The sequence below is a fragment of the Peromyscus eremicus genome, chromosome 2 (assembly GCF_949786415.1).
Source record: "Peromyscus eremicus chromosome 2, PerEre_H2_v1, whole genome shotgun sequence".
In the NCBI taxonomy this organism is placed as follows: domain Eukaryota; kingdom Metazoa; phylum Chordata; class Mammalia; order Rodentia; family Cricetidae; genus Peromyscus; species Peromyscus eremicus.
This window is the reverse complement of record NC_081417.1, coordinates 36,776,787-36,803,880: the sequence shown is the minus strand read 5'-3', so window position 1 is coordinate 36,803,880 and position 27,094 is coordinate 36,776,787. Positions and strand designations below refer to the sequence as shown.

General features: G+C 43.7%; 1 protein-coding gene across 2 annotated transcripts in view; it reads left to right on the top strand.

The window, feature by feature from the left end:
* Sulf1 (sulfatase 1) overlaps positions 1–27,094 on the top strand; it is a 162,511-nt gene that overhangs the window by 65,638 nt on the left and 69,779 nt on the right. For both annotated transcript variants that reach the window (XM_059254000.1, XM_059254002.1), the window contains exons 3-4: positions 17,786–17,858; positions 18,192–18,413. In XM_059254000.1, the coding sequence (XP_059109983.1) occupies positions 18,242–18,413 (172 nt within the window). In that variant the 5' untranslated portion in view covers positions 17,786–17,858; positions 18,192–18,241. The remainder of the gene's footprint in view (positions 1–17,785; positions 17,859–18,191; positions 18,414–27,094) is intronic.

The following is a 27,094-nucleotide window of genomic DNA, read 5'->3' as shown; positions in this document are numbered from 1 at the left end:
AAAAAGGACCCACCTTTTTAAGTGGAGGTGAAATTGATTAGCCAAATATCAGGAAATTCGTTAAACCATAAAGGTTCTAATATGAGAGCCAAGGTTGAGAAGGCATTGAACTTTCAACAGGGCAAAGACATGGTTAGGTTGGCACTGAAGAGTGCCTGGATGAACAAAACATTACTTGTTTTCTTTTGCCTTTTTTTTTTAATGCTACAGATTGAATCCGGGTCCTCTCTTATGCTGTGTGCACTGTGCTCTGAGCTGCACCCCAGCTTCTAGGAAGAATGTTATCTGGGCTTGTCATTTCAGGATCTACCTGTTGCCTCAGGCCTGTGTTGTCACAGTTTGTCATGGCAAGAACAGGACAGTTTGCCTCATGGCAGCAGAAACCTAAGCGGTTGGGATCCCAAGGCACTGGGTTCAAGGTCATGGCTCCAGTGACCTGCTGTCCTCTCACTAGGCTTTGTCTCTGCAAGATTCCCTTATTTCTCAAAGTGTGACAGCTAGTGATCAAAATGTCAACACCTATGGGAGACATTCAAGTCCTAAACTGATACTGGGCATATACCATCATTAGGGTTACTTGTTTGTTTGCCTGTCTGTCTGTCTGTCTGTCTGTTTGATTTGAGACAAAGTCTCACTACGAGGACCTGATAGTCTTAAAAACTCTTCTGAATTCTGGAATAAAGTTGTGTGCATCACACAAGGCATGGTCACTCCTGATTTAGCCAGATTAGCATGAATCCAAGTTATCTGTGATTCCTCTAAGTCTCTAACCCAAGAAGCTCCTAATGTTTCCTATATGACATGGCTAAAGAATTCTTACAAAGAGGCGTTTGGGAGAAAGTGAAAGGAGGAAACAGATCAGAAGAGAGAAATGGAGACTGGCTGAGTAGGAAGCAGAGGGGTTGGGGGCAGGGTCCTTGGGAAAGGGAAAAGTTGCAGGGGTGTGGGTTAATTTCTACCGAGTGCAGCAATGTCAACAGCTGCCGTCTACGTCCACACAAGTATGAAGGTAAAATCCCACCACCGATCCATGAGACCAGAGCTGAGCTAGTCTCAGGGAAGAACTTGGCATTTCCATTGACAAGCATGATAGCTAACCAGATCTGTCTTCTCCCCCAGAGAAGCCAGAGCTGTACAAGTAAGGGAGGCGCTTCCCCTTCTATACCACCAGATTACATTAACACACCAATCAAGATTGCCTGTTATTCCTCCCATGAGAAAATGGAAATACAGACGTGGCCTTAGTGAGGGCATTTTTTTTTTTCAATCAGATGTAGTGAGTACGTCACACATGGGAAGGAAGGAAGAGAATAAAGAAAGGAAAGATAGCATTTTAACAGTTAAAGCAAGGATGGTCATCCCTGAACACGTACTTGAAAACCAAACCCCAGAGCTTTCAGAGGAAGATGAACTTGCAAATAATGTCTTTGCTTCTAAACATGTGATAGGAAGAGCAAGCCGTTTGATAAAGCATGCAAGAACGGTGAGGGTCTGTGTATATCCGTTATGATGTCTGCAGTCCACAGCAGAAAGTACAGTAACTACTGTTTAGGGGCTTTTAGTATTTAAATTTTCATGGTGTGTGTGTGTGTGTGTGTGTGTGTGTGTGTGTGTGTGTGTGTATGATTGCATAGATGTGTAAGTCACAGGACAGGTGTGTGGAGTTTATTCTGTCTGTCTACTTTTATTTAGGTTCTGGGAATTAAACTCGGGTCGTCACGTTCTCACAGACAGTGCATTTCTCTTCTGAGCCATCTTGCCAGCACTAATGTTTACTTTTTAATTAAACACAAAAGCATAGAGACACAAATTCTTTGTGGTGAGAACTGTGGGCCCACCAGCTTGTAGATCAACCAAAACTCTCAAGTACCCATTATTTCTTGATCCTTCTCAGTCTACCACACTGACGATAAGAAGAGATGGACAGAAGGAGCAGAGAGAGTGAGAAGGATGTGTCCCTTCTTATGGGGCGGAGGCACCTAGAGTTGGGCACTTTCTTGACTCTGTGGCCATCCGTTGACTGGAGTGGTAGCCTGACAGGATTCTTGACGTCATCTGCCCTTTGCTGAAGACCCACAGTCAAATGCCTTCCTCTTTCTCTCTCCTACCTCATTGATGTCGTGTCTTCTAGAAGTCACTACTTTAAAAGGCCAGGGGTTCTGCACACACTGTAGAAGGTTGGGAAGGGTGTGTCAAAGTTAGGGTGTGTGTGTGACAGAGCCAAAGACATTTCTTCACAGGAGAAATGAAACTTGTTCATTTGACTAAGTCCCTCCATTGGAAACAGAACCGGCGTTAGGGAAAATTAAAGCTAATAAAAATAAATAAATACAGAAGGTTGTTGCTTTGAATTAAGTGTGACACACATCATCATTACGATTATGATGGTGCATTCTGTGTAAAGTCCCAGACAAAGGACTGTGGAGCAAAGCCCAGTGGTAGAATGTCTTTAACGTGTACAATACTTACTCAAGTCCTGAACCACTCCAGTTTTCAAATGGGGTGAGAACAACTATTACTTAGTCTATTCCAGCCTCTGTGTCCTCTGGGTCTTTCATTCCATGAGGCAGAGATTTCAGTGATCAACCTATTGATCCTTGTTGCCCAATCACACCATTTCTGTTTTACCTTAAAAAAAAAAAAAAAAAAAAGCTGAGTGAAGACATAGATAAGTGGCAGTGTACTTGTCTTAGTTCCAAGGCCCTATGTTAGATGGCCAGTACCAAAAAAAAAAAAAAAAAAAAAAAAAAAAAAAATTGAAAATATAACAAGAGTAAGCCCTTTAAGAAAATCTTCTACTTTTAATATTTTTGTATTATATTTGCAAATAATTTCCACAGTACTTAGAAATCATTACAGCCCATTTGACTCTGGACTGGACCACAGCGTCCCAGCAGCCACTCTGTTGACTGTGGGGCTCAAATAGATGGAGGTGTGTCAAGCTACACACCATGGGTGGGTCAAGATCTCTCCTGCCTCTGCCTCAGGAGGGCTGTGTATGGCTAGGGTAGCCAGAGGGTTTTTGGGCCCTCAGTAGCCATGTCTGCTTAGCCCAAGGAACTGCATCTCGCCAGTATCATTATTGTCTATGAAACCACATGAAATGGTTTTTGAGAATCATGGTCTAGACTAGTAAAAGTTACCAAATGATTTCCATTTCACAGTGGTTAAATAAACATAAATCCAATTAAGTGAAGTATTTTGGCTTGTGGATTCATGTGCTTTTCCTCCTAAATTTTGCTAGCTTATCAGTGATTACTTTGGACTTTAGTAATTGGCAATGGATTCTGTTTCACATATCTAAGAAAAGAATGCCAATTGCATATTCATTTGAGTTATAAAATCTTAATTGGAGGCACACTAGAGACATGCAAAACACATTCTTAACTCCTATATAGAAAATGTGATGCTCCTGCCCGAGATTGAATTAAAAAACAAAAAGAAAAACAAAACAATCTTGCAATTCAAATAAAGGCAATGTTCTAATTTGCAACATAAAATTAAATCAGATAAGATTTATAGGAGTAAAAAAGGAAAAAGAAAAAATCCCTGCAGATGAGAATGCTCTCTTTTAAATGTTTTGTTTATTAGCATTTGTTTTTAATGGAGACAGACTCTTACTCTGTAGTGCACGTTGTCCTAGAACTCACAATCCTCCTACCTCAACCTTCTGAGTGCTGGTAAGTTTTTTCCTACAAATAAAATGTAATATAATGAAATTTTATAAAATGAGTAAAAATGTGTCATGATCTCTGCATAGAAGCTGTTTGTGTTACTGTCTTTGTGTTCAACATTAAGATTTTTGCCTTTAAGTAAGAAAACAGTATGAGCATTTTCTGAAAATACTGGCTTTTGGATTCTTTGTATTGAGCATTTCCACATCTCTGGCTGTAGAACATGACCGTGAACCTCTGGAAAGGAAACTCAAGAAGCACTTCTGCCTTTCACTCTTGTGCTGTCACTGTGTCCATTTTACAAGGAGGCTAAGGAGCCATTTATACCATAATAAAAATCCACTTGAATCTGGGGGGTTATAAAGAGTCCCTGCCTCTTTGTCATTTCCAGGACTTGTGTGTGACTGCTAACACTCTTTGATTGACCTAGAAACCTGAAACTACCTTAAATGTTAGTTAAACGTAGTTGGGAGCTTACTACCTGCTGAGAGAGGTTCATGTCCCACTCGTCCCTAAGTTGTAATTATACTTTGTGTACTTCTCTATTTATTTACTTTATTTTATTTTGGTATTTTGTCTACATGTACGTCTGTGACCACTTGCATGCCTAGTACTCACAGAGGCCAGACGAGGGCGTCGGATCCCCTGGAACTGGAGCTACACATGGTTGTGAGCCATCATGTGGGTGCTGAAAATTGAACCCAGGACCTCTAGAAAAGCAGCCATTGCTCTTAACTCCTGAGCTATCACTTGAGGATCTAATTCTTTATTTCTTCAGATCGTTCACTAAACACAGGCTGTTATTTGTCCAACTCCAAATATAAACCAAATGCCTCTGTTTTGGTTTAAAGAAACAAATGTTTTCCTAACATTTTAAACCTAGAGTGGAGGAAAGAAAAACATTACTGTTAGTTAGGAAATGTCAATGAGATTTTGACTACACATAAAAGAAATCAAGAGTGCTCCTGACATAATGGAAGTCAGGAGTCTGACCCAAACATGAAAGCACAGTTGGAATATCAGTCACGACGGAGCCAGGCCTCCTTTCTCTGTCTACAGCATGGCACAGCTTTTCACCTGTGAGAGCACTTCGTGGCCCAAGATGGCCGCTGAAGCCAAGCCATGGTCTTTGCCAAAGAGCGCCTTCTCTCTCATGGAACCCGCCCAGTGGCCCCAGACAACCTCTCTTCGTTACATCTCATCGGAAGGCATTCAGACATGCAAAGATCTGTCACTACCAGGGAAGCTGAGAAATGTCACCTGAAGTGGGCATGTTACCACTACAAATTAAATCGGGTTCCTTTTATGAATGGAGAAGATAATGAATGATAAGATATGCAATCAGCAGTCGGTATTGTATAATCTAGAACTATTCTAGTTCAACAGGAAAACATGTTTTCTTTAGCAAATGGGAACAGAAGAAGAAAGTGCTTAGAGTTCAGAGGGAAATAGATGCCACCATTATACTAAATACGAAAAGTCCTTCGTGGTCGCTCTGTCAAGTACAGTTTTGTGTTCTGTGGTCTTGCTCCCAGGTCAGGCAAAACAGTGATGCAAGGTCAGGAGAATTTTCGAGAAAAAAAAAAAAAGGCAGTTCTCACTGCCTTCTCCTCCATGCTTCTAACCTCGAAAAATTACGTTTTCCAATTTCTGTCCAAACTTGCCAGAAATCATTCCTTTCCTATTTAAAATTTGATTTTCCATGTCTTATAAATGTGCAGGCTTCAGTAGGGTAATCAAACTTCCCTAATTACTTTTGTTAAAGCACTGTTTTAAATTTTAAAAAACTAGCATACTCTTGAAGCTTTCTCCTAGTTATTAAATCTCATTTATTTTATAGACGTATTTCACCTGAACGTTGTTTTTCATGTGCCTTTCATAAACGTGAGATTCTGTTAAAGGTAAAAATCATTAGGAGCAGCAGTTCCACCCTAATTCAGCAGATTGTCATTTCAAGAGAGGTCACTGTCCCTTTTTCTATGTCCCTTTTTCTATTTCTCTGTCTGTGTTTTCACTGGATTACTTATGTAGACAAGTAAGTAAGCCTGAAACCAACATTTGATTGACTTACAGTCAACAGTGCCAATGGAAAGATTGGAAACTAGGGCAAAGCATATCGTCTCTTTGCTTTCATTATTTGCCTCGTATGAGATTAGGTTGTGCATTTTTCAACCTCCATGCTTGGATGATTGTGTTAGTAATTATTTACAATAGCATCCTAAAATGAAAAGAACCTAATGGGTCAGAGAAATAGCCACCAGCCCCCAAGTCAGCTCTCTCTGTCTCCGACAAGGGAGAGGGAGGGGGAGAGCGGGGGGGGGGGGGGGGAATAATAATACTTTCCTCCCCAGCTGAGTTGAAAGAATAAAGTTGATTAACTATGTCAAGGACCTGTGATGCGTTGTGAACATGAAAGTTGTTTTCTCTGTGTCAAGAATAAATGTATGTTGCATCGGAGTATAAGGTATAAGGAATCACTCAGCATTTCACAAATCTGCTCAGTTGTCATCAACATGAAGTTGGGCTTTCGGAAGCCAGCTGGAGGGACAGTACAGTGGAGTGCTAAGACATAGTTGCCCAGGAACCATACCGAACTCTCATCTGACTTGACGGGCAAGTATGGTTTTTAGCTTTAAAAGATAGATGCCAGTCTCCACTGTGGTGTTCAGAGAGCTATTAACCTGGATCAAGTCATGGACGATTCAAGGGCACCTTGCTCCTGCTCAAAGTGTGAGCCTGCCCACCCATCAGGATGGAAGCAGCCACCTGCACACTTTGAAAGTGTGTTATACCCAGTGTTGTCCGTAAGTATCCACTCAAAGGAAGCACTTTTCTCAATCACCCATTATCTCCCTAGTGCCTAATGAAGTGCCTCACACAGGTGTTCAACCAACAGTTGCTCAATTAAAATGTTTATGGGAATTAGAATAAATGGAATTGAACAAGAAATAGCAGGTAGTGGGACTGCTTAGCCCGATGTCTGGGGTGGGGGCTTCTGCTAAACGTGGAAAATTTCGATGCAGGAATGTAGGAATCCAAGAGTCTTTCCTAACTTCATGAAATGTAGGAATCCAAGCATCTTTCCTAACTTCATGTATTTAACACTTTCAATAGGCTAGTAAAAAAGTAGGCGAACATGAGGAAAACTATAGAGGAGTCTGGAAAACCCATGAAGGGTCCAAACATCTCTCCTGACATCGTGCTGTTAACCTTCCAACAGGCCGTGCTTGAGAGAGCTGTCCATGTCTTTTCCTGGCTTGAAGCACAGGTCTCATGATGCCTGTTATCTTTCTGTATCTCTCAAGCATGTTGGAAGGGAAGTAGAGGGCAATGATGACAGGCAAATATACTAACAATAAGAAGACGTGATCATAGACAGCAAAGCAGACAAGACAATGCCACGGGAAGACTCTAGAAAGGATTTCAGTTGATTCGGTGTCTTCGCTTGGCATCTATTTCCTAGTGCCCTTAAGGAAAGCTTGAATTATTCCAGAAATGATGCTAACAAAGACGACTAGATCCACAAAGTAGTGATACCATCTGCAGTGTTCCGTGAAGACTGGGAAATACATAATTAATTTAAAGGAGGCATGGTCAAGTATATCAGCGTCTACAATTAGCCCTGATCCTCCTCCACCTGAACAATGTTCCCACCCAGGGAAACAGAATTTCTCCCCAACCATCTTGAATGCCGGACCAATGGCAGGTGAGCAGGAGTGTTGGATGCATAGCCCAGCAGATACCCCGTAGCAGCATTTCCAGTTTCTATGGGGCTCTTGTCACAGCAGCACTGTGAGAAAGGCACTTTTCACCTGCAGTCTGCCGCCTCCTCTTGAGTCACTCAGTGAGAGGATATGATAGAAGTGAGGCGTCCTGAACTAGGGTAGTTACTACTCCTGACAGTCTCCATGGAACTAAGTAAGGAGTCATTCTTTGTCCCACAAATTCTGCTTGAAAAAACGGTTCCTCTCTGAAAATGGTTCCTTTTAGTTTGTTCTGAGTTGGACCCTTTAAAGTGGGAACAGAAGGAATCCTGGGAACTTGTGTGTATGAAGCTCCTCCTTCCCCCTGCTGTGATAGACAACTGAGGCTTTACTGAAAACAGCCTCGGTAAAATTTTCACTAGAGATGGTGGAAAAACAGATGCAAACAGCCAAGTATAATATCCTAACTAGATTGAGCCGCCTCCACCCTGCAACAGGAAGCCAAGCCTCAGGAGGGCTCCCATGGGTGTCCCTGCTTGGGTTGGAGGAACAAGTCCTACAGGGAAACTGTTGAAAGGAGAATGTCAATGGACAGAATTTCCATGGACTCGAGATATTGAAGATGATGTCATTAGGGTATGAGGTAAGGACAGCTGGCAGCCACCTGCCTCATCTTAGACAATTTCAGGGACTGTAGAGAGAGGAGGACGTATCACTAGAATCTCAGACACAAAAGGGAAAGTCAAGTTCTTTCTTCTCTCTGTCTCTGGAAAGTGAAGCACTCCTGTACTAACCAGAGCCTGAGAATGGCTGGCTTCGTGACTATGCACAAATTATTTCACCTCCTGCCTCAGCACCAAGGATTAATTAATCATGGAAAGTTGTCCCTCGACTCCATAACGCTAAATACAAATACCGGACACCCTCAGATTCATGGAGTTGTGACTCGTGGTCTTGAATATTCATGTTTAACCATGCCAGTCCACACCCTCTCCCAGCAACCATGCTTCATTTTACGGAGCTCAGAGGGGTCCCTTTCTGTTTGCAAGATGAAGTGGGAGTTGGTGTTGGTGTGTGGCTTCCATACTGATGCCCTGATTCACGTCCTTCAGAGATTCTGAAAAGCCCAGTGCAGATGCCTGGAAATACCTCTAACACCTGAGGTGCAGACTCAGAAGTCTCTTCCCACTCATTTCACATCTTTAGATACACAAGATCTTGAAAGTAAAGATGCACGTCAAGAGAAAACACAAAATCGAACAGTTAGACTCAAGGAGTCTACCGTGGGATTATTCAGTTTCTGCCACTAACCTACGTAGTTTTGGACAAGAGCCCCGAGGTTCCTTGAATCTAATGTCTACCTCATAGGTGTGTGGCTGAAGTCCTGACTGTGAAAGGCATGGCCTTGCTCTCGGTGTATTAGTGAACAATGTTTGTGGGTAAAGGATGGAGTAGTGTGGCCGTGCTGGACGTGGTGGAACTCTGGAGAGTCAAGGGCAGCAGGAGAAAGGGACTGTTAGAAGTCAAAGGGACAGGCTGGGAGCAGTGGAGGTGAGGCGTGAAGGAGAGACAGATGTCACATGTGGGATGGGCTTCAGTGAGCAAGGGAGAGAAGGCAAAGAGAGAAGACATGGTTCACTCTATGGCTGTGCACAGCCCGAGTCCTTACCCACGTTGTGCTGGAAGCTCCTCCCTGAGTCGGGTACCAGGAAAATCCAGGCTTCGAATTATTTCTTCTTTTCCAGTGGGATCTGGTCACACATCTAACCTGTGGCTCTAGAAGATGCCGCCGCCACAGGAGTTGGAATAGACAATGCAGCTTGTAAGCTCGCAAGCTTGACTTTGGCTTGACTCCGCCGTTGGACTTGGTGCCTGTTCAGCTCCCTCTGTATGTCCTCACCTTTGCCCTAGTCTTCCACAATGTGATGAGAACTCAGCTCAGAGTGCCCCAGATCGCTAATGGTGCCTTGCATGCCACCATGAGTTGGTGTGTTTAACTGATTTCAGAGCATGTTTTCTAATGCAACTGTATTCATTGGACAGCCTCTCACAGAGGAGGGTGTGGTTGAGGGGAGGAGTACAGAAGGAATGATTGGCAGAGACAATTGGACAGGATCAGAAAACTGAATAGGCGGCTGGAGAGATGACTCAGCAGTTAAGAGCACTGGCTGCTCTTCCAGAGGACCTGGTTCAATTCCCAGCAACCACAGGGCAGCTCATACCTGTCTGTAACTCCAGTTCCAGAGAATTTAACATCCTCCTACAGATAAACATGCAGGCAAAACAGCAATGCAAATAAAATAAAATAAGTAAATTATTAAGAAAGAAAGAAAGAAAGAAAGAAAGAAAGAAAGAAAGAAAGAAAGAAAGAAAGAAAAAGAAAAAGAAAAAGAGAGAGAGAGAAGAAGGAAAGAAAGAAGCAAGCAAGCTGAACAGGGACCTGTGCAGTGGCTCATTCCAATAATCCCAGTGTTCTCAAGGCTAAGGCAAGAAAGTAGCTGAGGCCAGCCTGGGTTATGTAGTGAGCTCCAGACTAGCTAGAGCTGCATAGCAAAATGCTATCTTTGAAAAAAAAAAAAAAAAAAAGGAAGTAAGAGAAGGAGAAAGGGAGAGGGAGGGTAGGAGGGAGAGAGGCAGGAAGGCGGGGGAAGAAAGCTGAGAAGGGAATGGCGTTAACAAACAAGTCACCCATTCTGCCTCTTACCTCTAATACTATTTAAACCGAAGATATCACAGTGTACAACAGTTACTTAACAAACATAAACAATTTCTACCTTATTTTTGGGCCGCCATCAGATTCTGTTGGTCCACCTGTGGTAGTGTGAAAGAAGATGGCCCCCAAAGGGAGTGGCACTATTAGGAGGTGTGGCCTTGTTGGAGGAAGTGTGTCACTCTGGGGGCAGGCTTTGAGGTCTTTTTTGTTCAAGCTTCCCTCGGTGTGACTGTCAGTCAACTTCCTGTTGCCTACAAGATGTAGCACTCTCAGCCTCGGCAATACATCTGCCTGTGCATTGCCACATTCCCTATCATGATGCTAATGGACTAAACCTTTGAACTGTAAGCTACCCAATTAAATATTTTCTTTATAAGACTTGCCATGGTCATGGTGTCTTTACGTAGCAATAGAAACCCAAACTACGACACCACCTACATCAAGTATTTGAAAAACTGTCTTCCTTACATGCTGAAAGGAAATCTGTAGAAGGGATGTCAGACATGTTGAAAGCCCTTCAAAGATGAGTTGATATTTGCTGGGGCAAATTTAGTGTTTTCCAGTAGGAAATTTCATTTATGTTTGTTCTGAAGATGGAAAGTGCCAAAATGCTCACCCTCTCAACAACTCCGCAAAATGTGATCTTCCGAAACATCCCTGTCAGTTATGACATCACCAGTTGTATCAGGAGTATCCTATCTTGCGATCATCCAACTACCTTGACTAGTGTTTATTAGAAATAATCCAACCTCATGAAAAACTGTAGAGGCGCTTGCCTTGATCTGCTCTTGCAGTGCTGGAGACTCACGTCCATGCTGTCGACCAGCACTACCAGCATCACCTCGGGCCTTTCTAGACTCACTGTGCAATCAGTAGAACTAAAGGAATTAACTGAAGTTCCAGGTGACTGCCAGGAGCCCCTGCTGTGCTTCTTGAATTATGCACTTGACCTCGTGGTCCCTGTTTTATGGTGGAATGGTTGATCTCTTGAACAGCTCCACTGTGGTGTCCCTGCTCTGAAACGAGGAGCCAAGTATGGTTAGAGATGTTTCTTCCAGGAAGGCAAGCTTCCTCACGGCCTAGGAGCTGGAGAGAAGTCAAGGGCTTAGCTGCCAGGGAGTGAAAAATTAAAGCCAGCACTTAGATTATGACTGCAGTCTGGATCTTCAGAGTTCCTGTCTGGTTCCACTCTCCAAGAAAATGAGCTAGCAATGGAAGCATGCAAATTCTCCAAGATTTCGAATTTGGATCAACACAAAAATAATGGCAAATATGGAAATTTTCTTCCATGATTTTGGAAGATTTGATTTACAGTAGCTTGACCTTCCATCCAGAAATTTACCAAATACTATCCTGTATACTTTTATCCTTAATTGGGAGTAAATACGATCAAAAAACAGATGGTTCACAGGAAACATAAACAAACATCCTGAGATCCATCAGAACTAGAAATGATAACAAATGCTGGGACCTTGGAAAATGCTGTAGCTAAGGGTCCCCTTTGGCTAATGATGACCCTGAGCATTTTGAAGTGGTCAGATGTTATTTGGCACATTTGCTTCATAGTATTTGACTGTAGTGGGCCAGCAGAATTATGTGCTTGGGATTCAAACTTTACTTTTTCTTTTCTCTTAATGGCTCAAGCTCCTCACTATTCATAGCTACTGGTTTTCCAAATTGTGCTCATCTGCTCATCAGTGAAAGCTATTTTGCTTTCTGCTCATTTTTACATGTAAATCGTATTTGGAGACCCAATCTAAATCACAGGGGGGCTTGTTTAGTTTTGTTCCTCTCTATTAACAAGAAAGCTTCACCTTCTGTGTGTCTGTAAGCTTTCAAATATCTCTGAAAGCTGCCCTGTGTTTTGAAAGCTTGGACACTACAATCAGTCCAATCCTGATGCATTATAATCTCTAATATCAATATCACATCAGGTTTTAATAATCCCTCCCTTTCGTGGCTCACACATGCTTAAGTCTTCATGGAACCGAATCGGTAGAGAGAAGAGATTGCTTTGGACAGCTTTGAAATAGGCATTGTTCAGAATGGCCCCTGGTGACCAGCTTTCATGAATGGCTGGTTTTACTTGTGGGCCACATCATCTGGTTTAATTACATCAGCTCCTTTGCGTGACAAGCACTGTTCTTGTTGTGTGCTGAAAAATGAAAGTTGGAAACCAAGTGGAGTCCTTAGTGAGAAAATAAATTCTAGAGGTGGAGCGCCACTAGGTGTGGGGAGTTGAGAAATCTGGATGAATGTTAGGCCCACTCCCCCGGTAAGCGTCTATTTGTAAATACTCCAGGGATAATAGACAATTTGTTCAAACATCCATGAGCAGAGATCATAATCACAGCCAAAAGCCCAGGAATACTTGTCTTACAATAGGACAGTTAACAACTTTAGGTGATAGTACAAATAAAATCTTTCCACTTGCTAAAATAGTTCCCATCTTCTGCTCAGACAGTAAACCCAGACAGTCATATGGTAAGTTTCAAGTCACTGCAGGTCCCGTGAACCTGTAAATGTCAGCAAAGTGATGGTTGTAAACCCCTGCCCTGCTGGAGCCTTTTGGCAGTAATCTATTTCTATCCCTGCGTTGAGACGATGATCTGAGGTAGATCGATGAAGAAGGTTGGCCGAGGATACTATAAGTCAGGCAGGTGTCGATACAAGTAGGCAGACAATTTGCATTCCTGATGTGCTTTACGGCTAAGATTAATGACTTGATCTTCCTGGTGGCCTGCCACTCACTGCTCATCTGTCCCGCTGTGATGGCATGTCCCGTGACATCAGGCCAGGCTTGCACTCTTTGCCCAGCACATGTGCAGCTATGCTTCTTAGTCACTGGGAGGCAAGTACGCAGCCACAAGGTGACAAGCACGAGGATCTTGCCGTGAAAAGACTTGGAATGATCCATTGAAGAGATGAGAGAGAAGATCTGAAAATAGTATTTCCTGGTCTGAGTCGTGAAGCGGGCTTTTTGAACTAGCTGTAGACAACTAACCTGAATTTTAGGCTTACTTGAAAAAACGTCTCAGAGCAAAAGCTTTGACTTTAATATGGTCACTGGATTTTTTTTTTAAGTTATTCTATAAATAGTGAATGTTGGGGGAAATGAAACTAATTTCCGTGATCTGCCCTGGGCTAGGAGCTAGATAAAATCCAATGAGGCTATGGACTTGATTCCTTCTGCCTCTTTTGAAATGCTAGCCATTGCTTGAGATCTCTTTCTTGGTCACCACCCAGTGTGAGCCCAGCAATGAGCTTGAATCTCCACTCTGCCACTTTTTAACCTCGGAGAGCAGAGACACCTGTGGGGATCTTTATGCTGTAGAAAGTAGGTCAGCAGAATTCACTCAGCTGTAGCTTGATCTCTTACAGTGAAGGCAGGCGTTCCTCTCTCCTACACACAGTTTGACTAGGAGATAAGTGTGTGGAGACCTGCTCTTGAAATAGAGGTGTGCTGTCTAGTTCTTTGGAAAATGGGTATTTCTTTCAACAAGTGTACCATGAGCATCATAAAGCCACAAAATAAATTTGTATTGGGCTAGATTTATGTACATTACAGAATCGGACCAAAATACAGCATGTCTAAAAATCCCCCAAATCTGAGCTGAGTGTGATGGCATGTGCTATAATCCCAGGGACTGAATGAAATTAGTTACGCAAGGTCAAGGCTAACCTGGGCTATATAGCACATTTCGAGGCAATCTGTGCTACATAGTGAGGCCTTGTCTCAGAAAAGCCAAATCTGCAGCATCATATGTTGCCTGTCTCTTCTGGAGGGACCAGAGTTTGATCTCAGGTCCTTAAAGCATGTGAAACATGCACTCCACAACTGAGCTACCACCAGTCTTTGAAAAGCATGTTTTTAGTGCTGCAGGATGCTTAAATTTTAAGAAGTGATTATATTTTTTCATTACTTGATATCATGAATCTGTGTGTAAATACATTTCTTCATTACTTTAGGTGCTACGTGTCTGTGTGTAAATAAACATATACACAGATCTTAAGCATGCACATGTCAGTGTATACACACATAAACACACACGCAAAGATGAAGTGTGAAGTATTAGTAGACTTATACATATGTGGAACAGCAGCTTTGCCCAGTAAAAGTCCCTCCCTCACCAGACTTCCCAGTGCCCCTGCAAAGGGTAGGGCCACACCTCTAGCTGGGGACAGCCAGTGAAAGGTTTTTAAATGTCCTGAGTGCCTTCCAGGTTGAAAGCGTGAACAGCACTGCAAGATTCTTTAGGGTTTTTTTCCTTCCTTCCTTCCTTCTCGGTCCACACACATCTATGAGAGACTGGCTGGGCAGAGCACAGCTACCTCTGCATGGGACCTGTAGTTTGAGTGGCACTTACTCTTTTATTATAGAAAGCCATTGATATTTGCAGCTTATTTGTTACCAAAACAAACTCTTCTAACTAATGCTAAACGTTTTGACGTTAGAATGCAAATGGAGGGACTGGATATGTGGGTCAGCGGAGTGTTTGATGCCTTTCCAGAGGATCCTAGTTAGTTTTCCAGCACCCATATTGGGCAGCTTTGCTACCTCCTGTAACTCTAGTTCCAAGGACTCTAGTGTCCTCTTCTGGCCTCCAGGCATAATGCACACACACACACACACACACACACACACACACACACACACACTCACATAAAAAAAATCTTTCAATAAATAAATAAAATACAAATTGGCTATATAAATATGTAAAATCAAAGCCAAATCTAATAGATTTTGTAGGATGCAAAGGAAGTCCTGAGTGAGTGTGTGCTGTTGACATGGGCACAACCATGTCAAGAGCCCCAAAGCCCTTGGGAGAATGGCAAAGATCCAAGGTGAATCTCCAAGAAATGTTCAGCTTTGCTCCAGGACCTGAGTGTGGGGGTGTTGATAGTGTGTGCAGAAAATGTCCACCATAGTGTTCTCTCTTCACTCCCGGATATTTATGGCCAGAAAACTGTTCCCCTTCAGAGACGGCTCCAGTTGAGATTAGCTAAGTCTGTCAACTTGACCTAGCTATATGCCATAAACCCTGCCTCCTTGTTTATCTGTATATTGTAAACATATACAGTGAGCTTCCAGGATGCTGCGGCTTCTCCAGTCAAGAACCCAGATCACTCAGTCCCACCTTCCGGTCCATTTCTACCTTTCTTCATTCTCCCGCCACTCCAGGCAGATTCATCATGGAGCTGAGCTAGTTGTCAGAAATACCAATAATAAATTTATTGTCTATTTCAAAAATTGCTGAAGCCAACTGTTCTCACTAAAAAAAGATAATATGGATGCATTAGCTAGCTTCATATAATTGTTCCACAATGCACACATATGCGAAAGCCTCACATTATACCCTACACAGTTATACAATTAGTAGTCAACTAAAGATAATACTTTCTTGTACATTTATTTATTTGGGGTGGGGAGTGTCTATGTGTCATAGTGAGAGTATGGAGGGCAGCAGACAACTTGTTCAAGTCACTTCCCTCACCGCGTGGGTTCCAGGGATCAAACTCAGGTCCTCGGGGTTGGTAGCAAGCACCCTTGTCCACTGAGTCATCTCCATGTAGATTTATTTCACACCTTTAGCTCAAGGAAGGTCATGTACTACGTAGGAGCTACATTGCTTTGTCCCCACTGTTCTTTATTACAGCGTGGTTTCTAAAGGCAGTTTGTGCTAGGTGCTGAGTGTCGATTTCCTGAAGGAAAAGGTAAAGGAAACAAGATAAAGAAAAGAATACCTAGCCATGTTGACCGGGTTCCAGAGAAAGTTATCAGCATCATAATTGTCAGGAGTCTTCCGTTCCGTGTGTGCTCACTGCTGTCACTGCCAGGAGCTCTATTTCCACGTCACCCCCTGTTAGCAGAGGGTGGGTCACACTGCCGCCAAAGCAAGAGCCAAACTCCAGCTCGATCTCTCTTCACACACCCTTGCAGCCTCTGGGAGGTGAGAAAAGCCAGGCTGCTTACAGGGCCAACCCTGTAGGGAAGGTCTGTATTAAAGAGCTAAGCCTGAACCGTAGTTCAGAGCACAAAGCTGCTCTTTGCTGTCTGGCTTCTTTTCCTTCCCCCCTCCTCTGTCGTGCTCGGATCGGGTTTCTAGTGATTTAAAGCAAGTGCACAGAAACCAGGCAGCCAGAGCAAAATAATTGCAGGTTTGGGGTTGTTAGCATGCTCTGCAATTGCTGGAATAACCCTGAGTTAAGGGGGGAGAAGCAAAGAATTCTACTTATTGACTTCTCAGAGCACAGGATCAGTTGGAGTTGCCTTGCATATGCCCTGCAGACAATCAGCTACCTAGGAGAGACTCAGTGCAGGCATTAAGTTTTTATTCAAAAATCTATGGCTTGTTGAGCATTCAGCACCCCCCACACTCACAAACACATGAACACACAGGGTAATTATAGGCTGCAGAGTGGGAGACATTGGAATTGTGTACAAAACAGTTTATAAAGTTTTAAAATAACAGGGGCACGAATGTGCATATGTTTGCACAAAACAAACAATGTGGATGATGGGATGAACACATTCTTTCTTCTTTTGCTGCCTCGTGTCCACCTCCAGAATTTAGAGCATGGGCGTGCGGGAGGAACCCCTCCCCTGCTCTGTGATGCCTGTGTCTAAGCAGTCCTGCTCATTTATCCTATGCCAGCTTATTGTTGCACATCAAAATACAGACCCTCAGGTGTGGGGATGGAGTGGCTGATGAAGTGGGCTGCTATCTAATTAGTTTCATGAAAAGCTTCTTTTGTGGCATCACAGAAGCAAGGGAAATAAAAGAGGCCCTCGCTGCCTTCCAGAAGTCTGAGAGATGAGCTTTCTGCAGATTAGTGTTCCAAAGTGGAGGGACATTTTTTTCCAGCCCTTTCAGAAGTCTCCTCCCGCGCAGCTTTGCAAAGATTTCTGCTTTGCTCCCCTCCGGATTTCATTTATTTATTTTCTAATGTGGAAGGGCGGCCACTCACCTCCAGCCTCAGAGCCAATCAGGCATCTCATTCTGCAGGCTTAGGTCCACAGCAGCAAAGCCAGTGCCTGTGCTGGCCACTCTGAACCCTGTCCCGACAACAGTCAGACTGGTGACTGACTGACGGCTGGAGGGGACTCTGTCATCTAAGGCGCCACTGTGAGAGCCAAGGACTGAACAGAAAGAAGGACCAGCCTTGCTGTCAAGAAGTGCTTTGCCTCTGGTGATCGATGTTAGGAGCTTCTCAGTGGCTGGAAAAGGTGGTTCTGCCACTTACTCATTAAGAAGTCTTTGTGGGCAGATGACTCTCCTGGGCAGTGAGTGACATAATGCAGATGATATATGACAGCTTTGCATTTTATGCTGCTTGGTAGATAGTAAGAGATGCAGGTGATTAAGGCTTCCCTAGGCTGCCCTGCACCAGCCACTCTGCACATGCAGGTGCACTTTCCCAGGGGTTGGCTTCTCTCATTCTTTAGTCTAGTTGGGGATTTTTAAAGAGAACAGACGATGCACTAGCCACGGTCTGTCCAGCCACTTAGGATGTGGAGATGCTTTCCGAGTCATAGATCAGCAGTCCTGTGCACTGCCCTCTCTGCCTTTTGCAGGAGGAGGAAAAAACGTCAACATGCAACGTGCTACTTGAAAACATGAACTCACATCACAAGTCTGTTTTGAAACCCTTGACTGATGCTGCCTTTGCATTTTCCCCTCTCTCCTTTCTAGGACTCCATCTGCAGATGTTCTGAAAACCTCTGAGTCTAGAAATTGATTATTCAACCAGGACACCTAATTCAAGGTATTAGCTCTTGTCAGAAAGCTTTTACATTTGAGCTCGGTGCTGCAAATGACACTTTGGCAGTGGATGGAAACGGGGAAAGTTGGACGGAGAATAAAGGACAAAGGAGATTTTGCAAAATAATCAAGTCCTTAGAAACCTGCCCTGTGCGAGTGAGGTTTGCTCCTTCTGACTCCCGAGCAGCCCTGTGCTGGCAGCCTGAGTTTCAGCTCTGGCTTGTTTGTAGCCCTTCTGCTACAACTGTGTTTGGGGTTTGGATTTCATTTTCATCCTCCCCCCCCTTTTCCCTTTCTCTCTCGACACCTCCCCCATGCCCTACCCCCCAACCACCAGAACTCAGAAGACAGACGTATTGTCAGCTTTGCAACATTGGACCAAGTACAATGAAGCATTCTTGCTGGGCTCTGCTGCTGGCTCTTCTGGGCACAGAGTTGCTGGGGAGCTTGGGTTCCACCGTGCGGTCCCAGAGGTTCAGAGGAAGGATACAGCAGGAACGGAAGAACATCCGACCCAACATTATTCTTGTGCTCACCGATGACCAGGACGTGGAGCTGGGTGAGACCCTCGATTTTTCTTTGACTTGTCAATCTTTTCTGATTTAGATGCTTTTCAGAGCCTCGGTTGTATCAGAGGTACTTGAGGGGATTGATGCTTTGCTGGCTGTCTCTAACGATCATTTAGTTTACACAGCGAACTTGTACTGACCATAAACCATTAGATTGGTTTCAAAGTTACTTTTCTGCTATTACAATTTTAAAACAGATTTTGTAAAAAGGATCCAGGAGAAGATGGAGGATGAGGGTAAGCCTGGGAAACCACAGAGGTCAAGGGCTTGATCTTTTACTTTATAAACGCAGGACCCACAGCATGGTAGCTCACTCCTATAATCTTAGTGCTTGGAAAGTAGAGTTTGGGAGAATCAAGAGTTCAAGGTCATTCTTAATTAACAACATAGTAAGTTGGAGCCAGCCCAAGAAGCATAAGACCCTGTATCAAAAAAGAAAAGAGAAAAAGGTGGGGAAAAAAGTTAATTTATGAAATAGGAGTAAAGTGTGTCAAAGTTCATGAGAGTGTGGCTTTCTCTGAATGTGTATAAAAGATTGATATAAAAAGAATTTTCTTTCTTTCTTTTGAGATGATCTCAAGGTATAGTTCCAGCTGGCCTGGGACTCCTTATGTTGACCAGGCTGGCCTCAAACTCACAGAGATCTGCCTACCCCTGCCTTCTGGGTGCTGGAATTAAAGGTGTATACCACCATGCCTGGACCTAATATACATAGTTGAAACTTAACAGTGTGCTGTGTATCCTTGTGGGAACTCACCATGCCTGGGTTTGTGCTTTTGGAAGTGTCTCTCCTGAGTTCATTCAAGAGCACTCAAATGAAGTGTGCTCGGGTTTAGTGGTGTTGGCTCATCTCTGACCTCTTGCTTTCTTAACAGCCTAGCCCTGGAGTCTTATCTGTAAGCTCTTAGCCAGGATCTTCCAGAATTCCTGAAAACAGATGCAAAGTTTTTTCTACAGGCTGTCATCTCCACTCCCCATTATCCCTCCTGTAGCCCCATTCCTTGCCCCAGGGCATTGATCAAATGCACATACCTGTGCTGTTCAACTTGAACCTGGGGAGGATTTGAGGGAGAACTCCCAAGGTTTGGTCTTGAGGATCAGACCATGAAATCACAACCAAGTTAATTGCTGGGTTTCAACTGGGAGCTGGTGTACCAAAGGCCAGTAGGGGTAACCGTCACTGAGTCTGCTCTCTCATTTCACATTTAACAAAAAGGAAAAGGTATATTGATTTTCAGGGTTTTTTTTTTTTTTTTTTTTTTTTTTTTTTTTTTTTTTTTACCATGAAATGCCTGTGGGTATTTAAATGTCTTCATTCACTTACAGGGCAAGAAAGTGTAGGACTCGTCCCTGACTTCATCTTCCTTCACACACGTCTCACATCCCTCATGCACCTGAGATCTCTAGACCCTCCCTCCTTGTTTCTCCAGTTTCTCGGACCCTTCATGCTCAGTCTACATCCCATGGCTAGAGTTACCTTTGAACTATCATATCCAGACACTCTTTGGTTAAAACCCTTGAGTGACAGACATTCTTCCTGTTTTCTCTGTAAGCAGGTTAGCTGAGGCCTCCCAGCCCCAGTGACTCTCAAGGGTTCTTCCATTCCCCTAACGCCTCCCTCAGTGCATCAAGAAGCAACTTTTGCTTATTGAAGCATGTGTTGGTCCCCATCCCCTTCTCCCATTCCCTGTTTTGCTGAGTCTTACTGCCTCTACTTCTCCCCTATACCTACCTGGTGAAACACTACTTGTTCATGAGCAGCTCAGGTGCCCCACACTTGAGTTTGAGGTTCCACCCCAAACCACCACCACCCCGCCCATCAGAGGATGTTTCCCTTTGCACACCCTTCGCCATGTCTCCAGGATACCTTTCTAAGCCTGTCCCTCCCACACACCCAGAGGTGAGGGCTGTTTTCTTTATCTACAGTCTAGACTATAGCAGGTGTTCAGCAAACTTTGGATAGATACACATCGGTTCTGACATAGATAACCTAACTCCCAGAAAGGAATGAAGGTGTCCATCATGTCCTTTCTCTTCAACACTACAGTCCTGGCTTAAAAATAAATTAAGAAAGAATTATCTGCTACTCTTATTTTAAAATCAAATTCAAGTTTTCTGCTTTGTCCTACAATAGTTCTCTAGTGAATATTTACAGAGAAATTGCTGAGTACTGAATTCTCCTGGGTTAAAAAAAAATAATACAGTGGCGGGTCTGGAGAGATGACTCAGAGCTTAAGAGCACTAGCTGTTCTTCCAGAGGTCCTGAGTTCAATTCCCAGCAACTACATGGTGGCTCACAATGAGATCTGGTGCCCTCTTCTGGCATGTAGTATATCTTTTTTTTTTTTGGTTTTTCAAGACAGGGTTTCTCTGTGTAGTTTTGGTGCCTGTCCTGGCTCTCACTCTGTAGACCAGGCTGGCCTTGAACTCACAGAGATCCACCTGGCTCTGCCTCCCGAGTGCTGGGATTAAAGGTGTGCACCACTACCGCCCGGCTTATTCAGTATATCTTAAAAAAAAAAAAAAAAAGATACAGTGGTAAACCCGACCCAGTCAAGGTCCAGGTGTGACCTGCAACTTTGGACTTGCCCTCACCCCCTTTCTTCATTTCCCTAGCCAGTTGACATGCCCAGCATTCACCCATTTAGTTTTCCCAGAAATCCTTGAAAGGCACTGCTCTCACTCCCCTAGTTTCTGCACAGCAAAACAGCTGGTTTAGAGAAGTTGTGGCCAGTAGACGCTGAAACTGGGACCTCTCTTAGGTTGTCACAGCTGCAGGCTGAGCCACCACCTTCCATCTGTTGTCCCATAAATGGACGTTCACTAAGACCTCTGAAAACCAACCTGTCGATTCCCAGTAGTGCTCTGGGGAGAGACACACAGACTCAGAAGCGGGGTCCTGTCTCCCCACTGTGTACCCGGTGATTAGGGAGCACAGCCACGCATGGATCAGGTGTTCAAAGGAGACCCTTCTCAGCAAAGAAGCTGTGACTTTGGTGGTGGTTACTGCTTGGTCCTGGGTGACACATGTAGATCTTCCGAACCTCACCATTATAGCTGTTCTTTGTTTTTACACCGTCACCATTTTTAACCAGTTCGGTCTGTTAAGTACACCCATATTGCTGTGAAAGAAATCCCCAGAACACTTTTCACAACCCAAACTGGAATGCTCCACCACGGAACGACACCCTGTTTGATCTTCCTCTCAACCCTGGCAGCCACCATTATACTTTGTGTCTCCAAATTTTCCTCCTCTAGATAGCTTATGAATAGAATCATATATCTGAAATTTTGTGACTGCCTTCAATTCACACAGCTTAGCATCCTCTGGTCCATCCATGCTGTAGCATGTGTGAGAACTTCCTTTCTAGGGCTGTATAATATTCCATCCAATTATACCACATGAATCACACTTGTTTTAGCTGTATGCTTACTGTTGGGAATATGAGCTGTTTCCTTCTTTTAGTGCAAGTGAATATTACGGCTACAAACACACGTGTGTAAGCATGTTTAAGACCTAGCCTTTAATTCCTTTGCAAAGGAGAAGTCCTACCGGGGAGTGGGATCCATTGCTGAATCATAATTTAATTTCATTTTTAATGTTGTGGGAAATAACAGTGTTCTCCATAGCAACTGCACCATTTTACATTCCTTCCAGCTGTGTACCAGAGTAAAATTCCTCCAGATCCTTGTCGACGCATGTCATGTTTCTGTTTGTCTGTCCTTGTATTTGTTTGTCCAGTGTGCAAGGCAGCATCTCGTCGTGATGTGGACGAGTTGCAGTTTATAGTTTATACTTTCTTTTCCGTGTGAGTATGTCAAGTGCTCTGAGAGGCGATTGCTTTGGGAAAACTTTTTCTCCTGGAGGCTCCAAGTAGTTGGCTGCTGCACCTCCAGAAAGCTGTTACACACTTAGAAAACACTTTTAAGAAAAATTATGACACTTTTAATAAAACATTTTTCTTATTTGGAAAGAATGAAACCATTCCGAGCCTGTCTGGAAAGACAACGACTGAGCAGGGCTCTGATTACAGTTTAAAAACGAAGCTGGGAGCGCAAGGCACGCATTCAGTTTGTCCTCAACTATCAGGGCAAATAAATAAACTAGTACTCTGTAAAGCGCAGAAGACACACAAGGAACTCATTAATGAAACTGCTGGACCCTTACATGTGGTGCCAGAGAACACCCGTCTACACGACTGTGAATGAATCGTGTCATCCCACCCAAGTGGGCGGGATGGACAGAGATCAGCATCCCAGGAGGAAACGACTGTGGAGAGAAGTCACGACTCAACTCAGCATCGTCTGACTGACACCTGCTTCTTCCAAAATTCGGAAACCCCTGATTTGGCCATGACTTCTAACGATACAGGTGCATAGGAGAAGGAGTAAAAGACTTTTAGAAAAACAATTTTTTAACTGACAAATTGTCTGTTATCTGAGATTCATACAATGGATTCTGGTTACTCTGTCCCTCCCGTCTCTTCCTGCTGTCGCTGTCAACACACCCTTCTGTACCGTTCTGAAAGCACAGAAATGATCAACGCGAAGTTCAGGCTAATGGCTACTTCTGGGGAGAGAAGTCACCGAGAGCGTTCACAACGTTCATGTTTTCTTTTTACTCGAGCAGTAGGGTGTGTGTGTGTGTGTGTGTGTGTGTGTGTGTGTGTGTGTGTGTGTCTGTGTCTGTCTGTGTATGTGACTATGTGTGTTTGTGTCTGTGTATATGCGTATGTGTGTCCATGTGTGTGTGTCTGTGTATATATGTGTGTGTTTCTGTGTGTGAGTCCATGTGTGTATGTGTCTGTCTGTCTGCCTGTCTGCCTGTGTGTGTCTATGTGTGTGTCTGTGTGTGTATGTGTCTGTGTATATGTATGTGTGTTTCTGTGTGAGTCCATGTGTGTGTCTCTGTGTGTGTGTATGTGTGTGTCTGTGTGTGTATGTGTCTGTGTATATGTATGTGTGTTTCTGTGTGAGTCCATGTGTGTGTCTGTGTGTGTGTGTATGTGTGTGTCTGTGTGTGTATGTGTCTGTGTATATGTATGTGTGTTTCTGTGTGAGTCCATGTGTGTGTGTGTGTGTGTGTGTGTGTGTGTGTGTGTGTGTGTATGGGGGACTGTGGCTTTGTTAGATTTAATAGATGTGTGATTTGTCCTGCTCTTGCCCACACTTTTCAAATATTTTACACATCAAAAGAAAGAAATTTTGAAATACTTGAGAAACTCTTAACTTTCTTCAACTAGAATTAACAAGATGGAGAATAGATGCTCATTCTCTTCCAAATGGTTCCATTTTGAGAAACAAAACACTGTGGATTGGATCATGCTTTGACTCAGCATGGCATTGGACTTGCAGTGACCCTGTCCTGCTGGTTCTCTTCCCTACATCACAAGTGGAATTAAGCTGTAAGCATGTGGAGATACTTTGCCTATTTAGAGCAGAGCACTGTGGGGTTAGCCTATAGGGGTGTGTTATTTGCTCATTGCAATTTAAAAAAAAAAAAGAAAAAAAAAAGAAAGAAAAAGACAGGTATAGTGGCACATGAGTTTAATTCCAGCATTCAGGAGGCAGAGGCAAGGTGGATTTCTGTTAACTTGAGGCCAGCCTAGACTATGTAAGTCTCAGGCTAGCCAAGGCTACATAGTCAGATGCTGTCTTGATAAAAGACCAAGACTTTAAAATACTGGTTGTCATCTTTCCTCCCCCTCCTCCTCCTCCTCCTCCTCTTCCTTCTCCTCCTCCTCCTCTTCCTCCTTCTTTCTTCTTTCTTCTTCTTCGTCTTCATCTTCTTCTTTGTCTTCTTGACTTTTTAAAAAATTCTGAAGAGTGAGAATTGTGTTTCCCAGAGACAGCCATAGGCTAGCGCCCCCACCTCCCAGGAGGCATTTCAGCCACCCCCTTTGGTGGGGTGTGACTCCCCAGGACAGCCAGCTCCCCTCTTGCCTCCCAACACCCGTACCCAGAGCCTGCCGCTACATTGCTGTGTTGAACAGTCAGAAAAGCGTTCTTAAACCTACGTCTCTAGTGAGTGTGACATTTGAAGAGACGAAGGCCAGGTGAGTGTCTCACATCCGCATCTTCGCTTGTGAGCTGTGTCTGTGAAGCCGTGCAGACATGCCTTCCGTCCCCACAGGTCTCAGCACCTAAGGGCCTTTTGCTTTTCTTGGGTGGGGGAAGGGAGTCATGAGTTTTAGTGAGCTGGAAACTTTCCAGACAGATTTGTTATCTTTCTTCTTTCCCTCCTTCCCCAGCTTGTTTTTCCCTCTCAGTTTGAGATGAAAACATCTTGTGCCCACCCCCAACACTGAAGAGTTTTGGCAGAAAAGTATACTGCTTTATGATTTTTTCTTGTATTTTAGATTAAAATACCAATACATTCATGTTTAATATGGGAAATATTATCATTGAATAGCCCATTCTTTGCCAAAGAAGTGATAATGCTTAGCATGAGAAATTGTACTGCATTAAATAGACAACCTAAATATTTAGTATGAATGTTACTTAATCAAAAATACTCTGACATTGACAAGCATGTGCTTGGGCTGAGGTGAGCAGAGGGCAATGGATATCCATAGGAGACTGGATATGAGCCCTCAGTATCCTGTTCCAGCTGCCATGCCTGTGGCTTCTCCACCATGCTAGACTCTAAGCCCCCTGGAACCATAAGACTAAATAAACTCTTCTATGAATTGCCTTGGTCATGTCGTTGTATCTCAGCAACAGAAAAATAACTAATATAGGACTCCAACAATATCAAGCATATGGGATACTCAAATCCCACATATAAAATGGAACACATATTCTGCCCTTTACTCTGGAGTATTCATAATCCCCCATACCATGTAAATACTTTGTTTATATTTGTGCTATATTTAGTTTGAATAATGATGACCCCCCAAAAAAGTATCTTCAGATGTTCAGGACATTTTCTTTTGTCTACTGAATTTTTTGGATCCTTTTAATATTTTTGAGTGCTTTCAATCTGCAGTTGGTTTGAAAGCCCCAATGGGGAACCACAGATATGGAGTGCCAACTGTGCAGCCCTAGCAACAACATTCCTGCATCAAGGGAGCTCATCATAGCATCAGGAGATTCGCTTCTTGACAGCCCTGGGAACGAGTGAGAAGCGCTCCCCTTTATAGATGAGAAATACAAACCCAAAGAGGTTCTGGGAGCTGCTCGGGCCAATCTGGGCCAACATCTGGGTGTTGTTTGTTCGTCTGTTTTTGAGGAATTGGTTAGGATCACAACACAGTTAGCTCAGATATTAACAACAAGGTGAGAGTGGGGATGAGAAGAGAGAGGGTCCTGGCTGAGCAATTCCTGTCACTACGAACCAGGCTAATGAAAATTTAACCTCAGTTTTTGTGTTATTTTGACTTTCAGTCGGATTCCCACCTCCAACCCACATTTGCAGTCCAAATGCGTCTGGAAGCAGGAGGTGGCCACTGGGGATGCAGGACCTTGGATGATGGCCTCCAGCTGCATTCCTTTTATTTGAATTTAACAAAGGCCCGTAAAGGAAACTCCAAGAGCTGGTTCTTTAGAATAAACTATTAGGCAGTGTTTGCTGTTTTTTCCCAAAAGTCAAGATGCTCCTGTGAATAAACACAAATAGACCTAAAGAGGAGGCTGGTGGACACCTTCAGAAGCCTTTCAACTTCCTCATCTCTATTCATCAGTTCATGTTTGGGATATTTCCTCTCTACGATCACCCAACACAAATGTAAAACGCAACCCTTCTGAAATGCGTTTCTCTTTGATCTTTTGTGAGGCACATTCTTTTCAGTTACTTCTTCACCATCAATGAAACCATTCCCTTTCCAGATTTCTTCTTGTGCTGAAAATCTGTGCCGTTAGTCAGCCCTCTGCCGTGAATTACAGCTTGCCTTCAATCTGCTTCTTGGATCCTGTCTGTCAAGGGAATAGGGTGTCCTTATCACAGCAGGGCAGGATGGCTTCAGCAGCCTTTGGCTTCCACCCACACACCATCACTCCTGCAACAACGTCTTCAAAACTTTGCTCACCATGCCCTTTGCACATCAGACCCTACTCTGCCTTTATTTCGCGGCTCTGATCAGATCCAAGCTGTTTACACTGCTTCTCAGGTCACATTTCATTAAGAAAACACTCCAGATTCCTTTCCATGCCAGGAAATCAGTGAGACATTCACAGAGCTCTACTGGTCTTCCAGTCACCAGAGAACGTCACCCATGCTATCCTTCCTTTGTCCCCAACAATGCACTGTGCCCTCCCCACCTGATAGTTCCTTCCTCCTTTCCTGCCATACCTCATCTCAGGTCTCGTATTAAGCATTCACTCCAATCTCCTCTTGACTTACGTTCTTTTTTTTTTTTTTTTTTTTTTTTTTTTGGTTTTTTCGAGACAAGGTTTCTCTGTGTAGTTTTGGTGCCTGTCCTGGATCTCACTCTGTAGACCAGACTGGCCTCGAACTCACAGAGATCCACCTGGCTCTGCCTCCTGAGTGCTGGGATTAAAGGTGTGTGCCACCACTTCCATTCTTGCTACTGCTATGTTCACATTAGTATGTGTGTGGCGGGGGAAGGGGAGAGCTTTGTAAATACTGACAAGAAACTCTACCTGTCAGTTCTCTTCCGTAGAGTATGTACTGGACACCAGAGGCAGAGAATTTTCCTTTCTTTCCCACCCC